This window comes from Rissa tridactyla, chromosome 7 (assembly GCF_028500815.1).
Source record: "Rissa tridactyla isolate bRisTri1 chromosome 7, bRisTri1.patW.cur.20221130, whole genome shotgun sequence".
Classification (NCBI taxonomy): domain Eukaryota; kingdom Metazoa; phylum Chordata; class Aves; order Charadriiformes; family Laridae; genus Rissa; species Rissa tridactyla.
The window spans coordinates 51,021,969-51,034,358 of NC_071472.1; the positions used below are offsets into that span (position 1 = coordinate 51,021,969).

At 41.4% G+C, this 12,390-nt stretch overlaps 1 protein-coding gene across 2 annotated transcripts in view; it reads right to left on the bottom strand.

The window, feature by feature from the left end:
* Positions 1 to 279: 279 nt before the first annotated feature.
* CLTC (clathrin heavy chain) overlaps positions 280 to 12,390 on the bottom strand; it is a 33,722-nt gene continuing 21,611 nt past the window's right edge. Inside the window, exons 17-33 of one of the 2 annotated variants that reach the window (XM_054208925.1) lie at positions 11,949 to 12,183; positions 11,477 to 11,599; positions 11,235 to 11,380; positions 10,891 to 11,074; positions 10,366 to 10,558; positions 9,745 to 9,902; positions 9,364 to 9,528; positions 9,163 to 9,270; positions 8,869 to 9,036; positions 8,548 to 8,697; positions 8,138 to 8,269; positions 7,854 to 7,964; positions 7,235 to 7,405; positions 6,729 to 6,950; positions 5,599 to 5,619; positions 2,571 to 2,646; positions 280 to 1,304 (exon numbers count right to left, since the gene is read on the bottom strand). In XM_054208925.1, the coding sequence (XP_054064900.1) occupies positions 1,180 to 1,304; positions 2,571 to 2,646; positions 5,599 to 5,619; positions 6,729 to 6,950; positions 7,235 to 7,405; positions 7,854 to 7,964; positions 8,138 to 8,269; positions 8,548 to 8,697; positions 8,869 to 9,036; positions 9,163 to 9,270; positions 9,364 to 9,528; positions 9,745 to 9,902; positions 10,366 to 10,558; positions 10,891 to 11,074; positions 11,235 to 11,380; positions 11,477 to 11,599; positions 11,949 to 12,183 (2,488 nt within the window). In that variant the 3' untranslated portion in view covers positions 280 to 1,179. The remainder of the gene's footprint in view (positions 1,305 to 2,570; positions 2,647 to 5,598; positions 5,620 to 6,728; positions 6,951 to 7,234; positions 7,406 to 7,853; positions 7,965 to 8,137; positions 8,270 to 8,547; positions 8,698 to 8,868; positions 9,037 to 9,162; positions 9,271 to 9,363; positions 9,529 to 9,744; positions 9,903 to 10,365; positions 10,559 to 10,890; positions 11,075 to 11,234; positions 11,381 to 11,476; positions 11,600 to 11,948; positions 12,184 to 12,390) is intronic. The other variant, XM_054208927.1, reaches the window with a different exon arrangement.

Genomic DNA, 12,390 nt, shown 5'->3' on the forward strand with positions numbered 1-12,390 from the left:
CGTATCATCTGATCAAATATGCTGTAGTTGACCACAATGCAGCCAACTATTGAAAAAGTGCTATTTTCTTCTCTCTGGCATAATCTTTCTATAGAAAAAGCATTACATATTTTCTTGTATTGCCCCCTCAGTGCAAGACACCACTAATGGTCTCCATCGCTGCTCTCCTAATGGCCCCTCAGACCCCGGCACCCCCACACTACTAGCACTGTAATACTTGGTTCGAGTTCGAAGGTCCTTTTTGAAGACAGTAAAGTGAAGCTACCACTATGCAGCATGTCCACAGTCCAGTAATTTATTTTTAAATTGAGTAATTTCAAATTGCACAAACAAAACTGAACAGCAATATGCTTGAATTCTCTCTTCTGTACACTCAAAACAGTGATCTAAAACACCACAATATCCAACATACACAAACCTCAGGGCAGGGTTAGTAAATACACAGATTGGAATCATGGTGCTCTGTTCCTGAATGGAATGTCCCACAAAAGCACAGGATACAGCACAACATAAGGTCATCTGTTACATATGGAGTGAGCAAAAAGACACTAGCATTTTCTATATGCATAACTGGAAAAACCTGCATAGGTTAAGGAAAAAAAAAACAAACCAAAAACTTTTACTCATTTTAAGTCAGGCAAGGTTGTCTGTACGCATTTTAAATTCTTTTTAGAGCTATGCAATCCAACCAGGGTAGGATATGCTGATTAGTGTTGTCTCTTGTCAGCAGTCTTGCAAGGTCAAATACAAGTATCTTCGCTTTAGCTTTCTCCGAATATACAGTGAGACTTAAATGCATTTAGAATAGACAGTACATACTGTAAGCTGCTCACATACAATGAACTTAAGATTCAATATTAGAGTTTAACACTATAGAGTGCAAATCAGAATCTTCACAATAGACTTAATGGTAATAAGCAGTCCTGCAAAAGCCCACTTGAACAAAGTTGTTTAAACTATTCCCCTTTTAAAGTAAAGTCTAAATGACATGGAATGTGAAAAAGATTTAACATAAGTGATTCAAATAGTTTGCGCTAGAAAAAACAGTCCTTCATGAAATAAAGGTTACAAGAACACGAGGCAGAACTCTTGCTTTTCCCTGTTATGAGTTAAAGCGGGGAGGGACGGTGGAGTTTCAGTAAGAAAATACGCTAGCTCCAAACTGACTTGTGCTGCATCTTACATGCTGTACCCAAAGCCAGGCTGCGGTTGCCCGTAGGGAGGCGCAGTGTAGCCATAGCCAAAAGGTGCTTGTGGTGGAACTGCGACACTGGGTCCTGCTGTCAACATTAGCTGGGGCTGACCTGGAAGACAGAACAGTTTCATCTTCATTCCTCAATACTGAAAGTTCAGTCAGCAGAATTCCTGCAACTTCCCTGTAGACATTTGTACGTTTAACAATAAGCCCCTATTGACCTGGTTTAGGGTCCTCAGCAGCCGGAACGGGCATTTCCCCACAAAACCTCAGGATGACAGAGTACCTGGCTAAAAATGCTACACTATGAAGTAGGTGTACACTGACACGTTCCTGAGATCTGGGACAAGTAGTTTAAGTTCTCACAAATCTGATGAGGAGAGAGAAGGGAACAGCTTCTTATTCCTTAGGCATTGAGCTCACCCAGTCCCAGAATCGGTTTGACTTTTGAATAGTATTTCCTGTTCCAATTGTGTTAGTAACTCTGCTTCATTTAAGGCCAGAGTCCTATGCTACAGCGAGCCTGACAGGACTGCAGGGGTCAAGCCTTCACAACATACAGAAACACCTTCTGAAACATCCTCACAGGCCACATTCATTACAACAAAATAGTTCACTGTGGAGAACTGTATCTTTGATAAGTGCCTGATTTTTAGCTACTTACAATACCAATTTAGTAAGACAGCCCAATAGCATGCAGTTATAACAGCATGTTAGGCCAGGACACGGTTTCCAGACTAGTTCAGCCTTAACAGTAGCAATTCAAACTCATTAGAAATATTAAGTGCATAAAGACAACTGTTACAAGACGTTTTGCTTTGGAGACAGTGTAGATTGGATTACTTGTCACATAAATACTCAGAGCTAGGTCTTGAAACTCACACCCAGTGGCTTTACGGCTAACAGTCTACAGTTCCTCTACTGCTTCAGGGTGCGGTGACTAGAGACGTCAGCTATACACTGGAGGCTCCTTTATCACTGGATGGAATCTGTATTTGTAACTCTTAATAGAACTGGTGGAATAACCTAGATACAAAGGAAATACCCAACACAGAAGCAAAGGACGTTGAGCAAGACCCAAATAATGCACTTGCTGGAAGTCTGGCATAGCACCGCTCCTGCACTCCTTTTCTTCAGAAAGTGTTTTCCTTACTGAGCTAGGACAATCTTAAACCTTGTAGTCCATATCCAATCTTAGGAGCAGCAGCATTAGAGCAGTGCTTTATCTAATATTTTGGAACATATTCCTTTAAAATTTGATTTCACATGAAGAACATTACCATTCCCAAGGACATCCTTGGGGAAAAACATGATTAGAGATGTGTTATTTTAAAAGCAAACTGTGTTACTGACAACACATGAACTGAAGTATTACCATAAACAATAGGTTGTGTTTCTGTAGCTTGCTCCTCTTCCTTTCTCAACGATTCTGATGCGTCCAGTTTATCCACCTGAAATCGAGACCAACAGTTAAAACAACTCCTCTAAAAGAGGTACTTACTCATGGCAGAGAAGTGGAAAAGCCTTAGTGGTATGTTAACACCCATCAAGAAAAGGAGACCATTTACAAGTTAAGATCAATTCAAGTAGCAATGTTGGTACTGGTGCAGTCAAGATTGTCCGTTTCCTGAAAAAAAATCCCTAATTGAGGGATTTGTGGAACTGCTTTGAAAGCTCACTCCAGGCTGAAGCTTTGTATGACAGGTCCCACACTGGACTAGAGCTACTTTGACATCAATAAGCTCAGTCACTGTTGCTCCAACTGCTTCAAACCAAACAGCCTTAGGGCACAAACTCAGATTTTAGCACAACGTCAGTTGGAGACCTTTGGTGTTGGAGCAATTGCTACAATAGTGCCCAGACCTGGAGAAGTCTCCCTGAATATACCATTGAGGCGAAGTAATGTGAAGTTGGTATTTGTATACAGCAGACTGCAATAGCATCCGACATGTCACTTGAGCCTCAAGATTTCACTTTCCAAACCCATTCACTCATGCAATTTAAGTTCAAATGCAGAGAATGCATGTGTATAAGACTTGCTTTTTTCCACTCTAGAACTGTGTGGCAGTCAGCCTAAACCCACCAATACTCAACTTGTTTGAGCTTAACACACAGTAACAAGACAAGACTAGGCAGCTTCACCCTGCGGCACAGCAAGTGCAATTGTGCTGTTAGCCCACCCCTACAGAAAGGCAAGAGAAGAAACTTGTTCTGTAGTGAACAGCTAGTTACTAAAACAGATCCAAGGAAACTCAGCATCACTACAGTCTAAGGCAGGCCCTGAAACTAAAACCACAAAAATTAGGTATTGACATTTTACCGGGGAGATAAGATTTAGAATGAAGTCAGAGACAATCATGCCAATTACTTTTTAAGACAGTAAGACAACTCACAAACCAGATTAGTCTTTCATTTCATTTGTGTCCTTAAAGGAGTTTGAAGACAGCTTTCCTGTATTTACACAGGGTTGGCATTACTTATTCAGCTACATCAACATCCAGGAGTCAAACAGTTTTCAGCTTAACTGTGCTACATTAGCAAATATTTGCAGGAAACTCTAACGGCTTTCTTCCATTTAGTTGTGAATTACAACATGTGTTCCATAAATCTGTTAATTTGTAACCTCAATTAGAGGCATAAATCCAGGAAATGGCATAAATCCCGAGCTTTATGAGTTCATTCATTGACTGGGCTTTCGCGCCAAGCCTTTTTTGTTACCTCACACCAGTATCTGGCTTGCTGCTGTCAAAGTGCACAGGAGTGTATGCCAATGCTTCAAGACTCATTTCCAGACACTGTGGCTGAGAACTGCACTCTTTTTTAACTCAAATAACAACACACTGAACACAGAAACACAAGTTTAGAGATGCAAATCCAAGGAGAATGTGCAGAGTTTGCTACTGAACAGAGGCATTTGGCTTACGCACACTTGGAAAGCCTCCAGCCCAGGACACTTACTGCATTTTTGACCCAGTTTTGATGCCCCCCCCTCAAAACTAAACAAATATTTACAATAACAAGCACGAGTTTGAAATCAGCCTGCAGGATGGTTCTTACACCACTTGCTTGAGCATCACCAGGTTCAGTACCCTACAGACTTGTAGCAAGATTGTTTTAAAGGCTTTTCCACAGGGACTGCAATAAGCTGCAGAGGAAAAGTAACATGCATTCAATGTTATTGTGTTATGTGTGCATGAAAAAGAGGCAAAAGTACTGAAGCAAGAGTGAGGTCTGAAGATGACTGCCATACAGGCTCCCCCCAAAAAACCACACGCAGCCCACAGCAATGCCTTGTAGCTTAAGGAACAGTGGGATGTAATCGCAATGACCGCTACACATGCGTAGTCTATGCAAACACTGCAGTTCAATTACCTTTTTTCACACACACGCTTTCTTACTGCCTCACTTACTAGCTGCTGAAGGACCTTACGCTACGCATTTTAGTCAGGTTAGCCTTGAGTTCCAGTGGTGTAATTACAGACATCTTGTCACCAAGAAGCAGTCTGCATTTAGTCCATCTTCAAGCCATTTGTCAGTTTGTTCGCCCTTTGCTCAACCACATTAATGGAAAACTCACACTAGGGGTGACCTCTGGTCTAAGGAGAATCAGAGTGGTGGTTGTACAGAAGCAGATGGACAGAAACCTTAGAGATTGCCCTTCAGAAGAGCAAAATTGCACAGCAAAAGGCAAGCCCCAGAAGAGCAATAAGCATTACTTTTTTTTTTTTTTAAAATGAGGTAGCAAGAGAAGTTTAATGAAGCCGATGAGCTTGGAAGGCAATCTTTTTTTGCACAACTACAAGAAATCTGCTACAGGGAAGAGAACCACAGACTTTGTCTAACAGCTGAAGTTTTAAGTTGCTATGTCAACTAGAGCACCATGTGGATTAGACTAGCACCATAAGAACTGGACACCTGAATGAGGAAGAGTCTCTTCTGAAGCAGCTAGTATCTACTCTGCCTACTGTCAGCACACATTAGTAATGGTCAAGAGATCAGAAACTGGATCACAGTCCTTCAACTAGCAAACGCCATATTGATTTATGGTTCAGAGACAGTGGTCCAAGACTTATTTCTTATTGTAGGAGGTTCTTCCAGTAAGATTGGCTGTCAAATAGTAGCACTTGTGTACCCTTTCAGTACCAGGTTGACTGTGATCCAACTGACCACCTGTATGCCCTTCCTGAGGATCTATTAGCTTATTAGTAGCAAATGAATCTAGTTTTCTCCTACAGCACTAGCTACTTGTAAAGTTAAACAATTTGCATATGCTTAGTGATATTTTGTTTGGGGGAAAAGCAGTAGCAGCAGTGTAGTAAACATAGGAAAGAAAAAAAACTCATGCAGAATCCTTAGACTTAGTCCTCCAGACTTAAAGATGGAAAACAAGAATCAACTTTCACCTTTTCCTTTATTGCATCAACCTGCAAAGGAATTCAGAAGGTGCAGCTTAGAAAAATCAAATTCCATATTTAGCATATAAAAGGTAGAAACAAAAGCGTCAGGGAAGAAATAATTAAGGTACAGGCGAATAAAACAAAGATACACCAGAAGTATCTGCTTTAGAAAGGCAGCTCTGCTTGTTGCTAGATCTCACTGCATTTATTTCATTAGCTACACTACAGTTATATCCTAATCCTTTACCAGATCATGAAATTTTAATTTTTAAGAATTCTAGTCCAAGACTACTACTTCTCAGGAGAGGTCTAGTATTAGCTTGGTACACCAGGCAAATCTGACAAGCAATGCTATTGCTTAGATAGCTCCCCACCCCCCCAAAAATACAGCATTTAAAGATAGCAGATTGCTACAGGACTACGGAGTAGTCCTGCCTTTAGAAGCAACAGCCAGGCAAATCATCTAGACAAACAGACACTCCAGTCTGCATTGACTCATGCTTGAGTTAAACTTTTACTTCTCACAGAAGGAGTCTTAATCATTAAGTAATTTACACCATTTCACTGGAAGATACTCTAAAAGCTTCATCTGGGCAAATCTTGCTAGTGACAGTTGGTATTTAACTCAAATCTGGTTCGAGCCTGTCAGAGCATTACCAAGTACTTTCCCCATCCTAAGTCACTTCAAAGAAAAGGTAAGTCATAATTAGTGCCATTAAGTATCAGAGCCACATTTTAGAGTTAAATGCACAGCAGACCAAGTTAACTCAAGATCTAGCTATAAAGTTTTTTTAGTATACAGTCTAGAATTTAGTTAGAGCTTGATCCCAGCTGGGATTCCTGACTGACACAGCATATGGAAAGCCCGAATGCTGGAACTACTTTAAGACACTGCCCACGGTCAGGCAAATACTACTGATGTAGGTTCTGTAATTGGTAGATAGGGTGGAGCCTGCAAGTGTTTCAGTCTCTTAGAGGGCGAAGTCTCTCCCCAGATGGACTGAAAAATAAGTGTGGACATGGACAGACAGACATTTGACAAAGCCCAAATTAATGTTAGTAGCAAGCAGACAGTCTCAAGGCATACACCACGGTGACTAATGAGCTTTCAGTGTTGGAGAAGCACCTGCTCTTACCTTGGTCAAGTACTCCTTCATGACCTGAATGAAGTATGGCATGGCAAAGTCCATGATGTTGTGTCTCCATGCTGTTTCCAAGACAACATCTGGCCTTAGGAGATCATAGCAGGTGAAGAGACAAGCACCAAAGCATTCTCTCTTGTTCTCCTGCAAGAACCACTGCAACAACTCTTCTGCCAACTCAGTATCTTTGGATTCTGAAGCATACTGCATTGCATCCTACAACAGGAGACAGTCTGTTTAGCCTCAGGTGCCATAGTTAAATAACACATCTATGTCAGTGATTGTACTAAGCTGCAATCTATTACTGACATTAGCACAAAGAAGGCATTCGACAACTTGTTTCCAAGAAATCTGCCCACCTACTGCCACTCTGAAGCAAGATTTGCCAGATTAGCAACAGGCACCACCTAGTGGCATGCAAGAAGATGCAGCTTTATTACAAGGTCACAGGCCTCCAAACAATCCAAGTATGCTAAACTAAACCTGTGTAGTGGTCTTACCTTGTACAGCCTGTCTTTCTTACAGAGTTCTACACTTTGTTTCCAGCGATTGTTTCCTTTGAAGAGATACGCAGCAATCCTCCGGAACTCTATTAGTTCATGTTTCTCCAAACGTTGAGCAAGAGAGATGTTGTCAAAGTTGTCATAAGCATCTATAGAAGTCCTAAGAGCCTGAGTTAAGTAGAAAAAAAAAAAGTTATTTACACCTCAGATGTACAACCGCATCCACAAAGACACAAACATTTTCCTTACATCTTGCTGAGCTGTCACACTCATAACAAAGTAGCCAGTCTATCCCCAGGCGGAATGGCCCAAAAAGCTCCCACAAACCCACTAACAGTTCTCCCCTTAATCCTTGGCTAGTCACCTCCAGGTTCAGTTTGAAGTGGCAAAGAACACATACTTAAGGGATGCAAGTTAACAGCAAGAAGGTAAAATCTACTGAAAATGAGAGAAACTTGTGTTTCTAGACATTAAACGCACGCAGAATATTAAACTGACACAGAAGCCAGCGTGAATAAAGCTTTGAAATTCAGGAATAGCTCCTTCTATTATGAAGCATATACAACACGCAAGTCGATACCCGTTCCAGACATTACCATTTCAAGACAAGCCATACCTGGTAGTCTTCTTCAATAATGAAGAGGTTGTTCAGGGATTCATTCACTGATTTGTTGTTGTGATTTTGAACAGAGCGCAAGTAAGGCTTAACCAGTGGTAGCTGTTTAACCTTGAAGGAATCAGGTAGATAAATTTAAGTCAAGATAACGTTTTGTAGAGGTATCCTAGCATCTTCCCTGTGAGGCAGTGAAGTAGCTAAGCATTTTAAAACGCTACTACAACTACAGCTAACTACTACTCCAACTGCAGCTTTTTCTTTGATCTGGATAGTAGGAAATTTACCTTTGTAAAGAAGGTGACAGCACGAGTGTGGTCAAGCCGAGGGGACAACACCATCAGCAGATCATTGAGCAAGAGAGGTTTAAATTCCAAATAGAACTGAACTGCCTTGTAATACAGCTCCACGTTGGCCACCTAGAGGTGAGTAAGGACACACGTTCAGAGCAGAAGTTTTGATTATAGAGGAATACAAATGAAAGACAGACGTAACCTTAGATATTCCAGCACAACTGAGCCACCCATCCAAGACTCATTCTTGTCTTTAGAAACCTCTTCAGTTACTGTAGTTGACTTGCTTTGAATTGATGTGGCAATATCAAGAACTCCGAATTTTAAACAGGCTCCTTACTAGTGAGGGAAGGGATCTGAAGTGCACACAGCAAATGTGCCTCCTTTCACTAGGAAAGTAATACCTTAGTGATGATATCTTTGAACTGGCCTTCTTTCCAAGCATCTGTTGGGTGATTCATCATTGTGATTATGGCATTATCATATTCTTCATACTTATCATACAAGAACACCAGTTCAGCCCAGAGATGGGCTTGTTCTGCAGCTCTCAGAACCTAAGCAAAAGGGATATTAGAAATTCCAGTTAACATATATTGCTATCAGTGTCCATCAGTGCTCAGGCTTTAGTGCTACCAATAATCTCAAGAGCTGCTATTGCAAAAGCTAGGGTACAGACAATCCCGACAGATGCATTTTAAGTTAAATTTAAGGCCTCAGACTTTCACCTTGGGGATGTTGACTCTGGACCAGAACAGTTCCAAATGCTCCCTCATCTTCTGTGGCTTGAATTTGGAGTAGAGAATTGCTAGCTCTGTAAACATCCCCATGTGTGCTCGCTCAAGTCCAAGTGCTGCTTCCAACATAGTTATCAGCTCTTCAAAGTAGCCACGATCCTAAGAGATACAGACAGTTAGAGATGTTTCACATTAGGAACCAACCTGACTAAATTTCAAGCTTTGTACAGAGTTACCATGAAAGAATTTAGACTTTGATTGTATAACAGAAGTCAGCTTAATTACCTGGTAATAGTTGATTAGCTCTTCCAACTCATCTGCATGCACAACAATATGAAGTCCACACATCTGGGCCAAGCGGAACTCTTTTCCGTCAACACAAGCGAAGCAGACCTGGAATTGACAATTACATTATTGCTTATAATCAAAGCTTCTGAAGCGGCTACAGCTTTGAAGCCCCTTAACATATTCAATCAGTAAGTTTACCTCTTTCCATGTGCGAGTACTGTTTGCTTTCCGAGCACCATCCACAGCTGCCTGGTATTCACCCAGGTGAACTAAAGTCGAGGCTAAACGGCCAAAGTTGGACACATTGTTATACAACAGCTTAGCTGCTTCATACATCTTTTCATCATAACAGCGATCACCAACCTACAGGAAAGGACAACCAGGTTATTCTCGCAGCTCTTCAGTCAAGGGCTTACATACAGTATGGAGCGTCCAAGCATTACCAATTTAGAAATGCCTTTGAAGTCCAAGATCTATCTGCATAGCCAAAGAGACAGAAGTCCCAACACCCCTCTGATTAGCAAGGCCTAAGGAACCTGCTGCTGTGGTTCAGCAAAACTGAAACTCAGTCTCACTCACTTGCTGAATATGTGCATTGTTGGGTCCATTGATAAACTCCTCTAGCTCTGCTAGACGATTTGTTTTAGCAAGAGCAAAGATTAATTCTGTTTCCACATACGACTCCCGGGCCTTCTTGCGTGCCATCTGGAGATACTTCACCAGTTCTTCCCAGTTTCCTATGAAACAGAGTTCAGAATGCTTACTTCCCACCACTGAGGATACTTATGCTTAAGCTATACTACCAGCTCAACATAGTTTGACGTAAGTATTCCTACAGCTGTTCCCCAAGAATCAAGACTAGCCTTCATACCACACATTCTACATTAGATTAATAAGGTCACCTTATCATCGGCCTAGTTAAATAAATCCTGGTATTTAATTTCATGCAAAGACCTCCTTAGTAGCAACTGCTCTGACAGAAGTCTCCAGCTGGCTAAGGAAGGTAGTTACAAAACCACTGATTATCTGCAAATGGAATACGCTGTCTTTTCCCATTCTCATTTAGGGTAGTCTTTGAAGGACCAGATTCCTCTGCTTGCATCAAGATACAGGTTTGACAGAACTACGGTTTGAGCAACAGATCACACAAGAGACCTGAGCAACACCAACAGCAAAGAATTAAATAAAACTTAATCATACCACTGGCATTGGCAGCTTGAACAACTTCCATGTATGAGGAAGGATCATCTGCTTTAATATACGAGTCAATTGCTTCTTTTACCATCCCCTTCTGAAGCTGTGCTTTAGCCAGCTGACTCCACACAGCAGGCTCATTGCAGCGTTCAGCAAATTCATACGCACGATCCAGGTTTCCAATGTGCTCTATTAATACCTAAAGAAAGTGTTACCACAATCAGCCACTATCTATAAAGGTCAGTTTTACAAGACACTGTTTTACATTAGTTCTTCAGTGGGTCCATAGTTACTTTTAAAATATGAACTACTCTATACAACCCATGCAGCATGAGCTATTTCACGCTTATGAAGTTTCACTTTACTACAGGGTTCCATACACAATGTTTGTTCTACTTCTTAAGACACTGAGCAGCTTTGGTCACTTTGTGAATTGGTGTCAAGTACTGAAGCCACAAATTAACAGCAAAGTCCTCGTGTGAGGATGCACACGTCACAAGGAGTTATTACAGACTGAGATTTTTAAGATACCTGTACAGCTGACGTGTTGACATCAAACTTCCTGAAGATAGCAAATGCCTCCTCGAAAAGCTCATTGCTAATAGCTATATTGGCTATGTCTGGAGCATCATAATTATCTAGGCGATTGATGTACTCCATGACACGGGTACGGTCAGCCTTAATAGCTGTAAGAATGAGAAGGTTCTGCAGATTCCTAAATAGAGAAAATAAGCACATATCAAGTAAGAATAAAGAAATTCACCCTCCCCTCTGGAGAAGGTATTAACGTATTTGCTGTTCCATGTTACAGCAATTTAACACCTGCACCAAGTATAATTCCACGTTTCCTGTGACTTAGTTTTGACTTTACACACCTGTGCTCACTGAACACTGAGTTATCAAGAACTATTTTCTCCAGCAGTTCAATAAGCTCGTTAGGAAGATCTGCAGTCATGAAGGCCTTCACAGTAACAGAGACTTCTTCAGGGTCCTGTGTCTCTGACAGTGCAGTCTGTACAACCTGCAGGCAGAGTCAAGCCATTGGCAAATCAGTTAAGTCACATACTAGCAAGTCAAGTTAGGACAGCATAGGCTTTTAATGTTTTGTCAGTTATACCTGGTCAATCAGCGGTCTTCTGTAAGGGTTGCTTTCCAGTAGTACGCTGGCCCACAGTTCAGGGTCTTTACGGCGAACCAAGTAGCGGGAAAGACTTTTGAAGAGGGAGTTCTCATTGCACACCTAGTGAAAGGCATATGTTTATTCAGAGTGAAGTCACAGCTACTGAGCCTACAGTGGTTGAGCTAATTGTATTGCAACGTCAAATAAGCCTGCCTGAGATGCAGACTAGAAGTCTCAGGCTTTAATACTTCCATCAGCCTCCCATTCTAGGATGTCCAGGGGAGTCTCCCATTTCTCATTAAGTTGCAGAGAGAGATTAAATAGCTACCTAATTCTATTACAAGCAAGCAGTTCCTAGCTTAGTATTTTTTAGGAAATAAGTGCTTTTGTCAGTCATAAACCTGAATACCTATCCCACGATACTCAGGTTAGAACTTAACCCATGAGTCAGCTGCCTTGGCATACATACATTAATAAGTTCCAAATCGCACTGTCCACGCTCATAAGCCACGCAGGCCAGGTGAGGGTCCCTCTTCTCACAGTACTTGCCAACAACGCGACTATCATAATAAGGATTCTCACGCAGGAATCTTTCTGGGTTGTTGTTGCTATCGATGTATATTTTGGCCAGTGCATTGTGAGTTGCAGGCTCCTCACAACCCTCGTGAATTCTTGCTTCCAGCCAGGGCAGAAGCAGTTTCAGCCTAGAAGGAGGCGGTTTTCACGTTAGAAAGGTTGAGTGAATAAGCAAATATCCACTTGCACAGTTTCTTCACTATAGAATCACTGTAGGATAGAGTCAGTAACTAAACCAGAGTCACAGTACTCCATTTTGACCTGCGTTGTAGTTCATTACTATAATGGTGTAACTTTCTGACACTATGAAGAACATCGCATGCCAAAGATGCTCT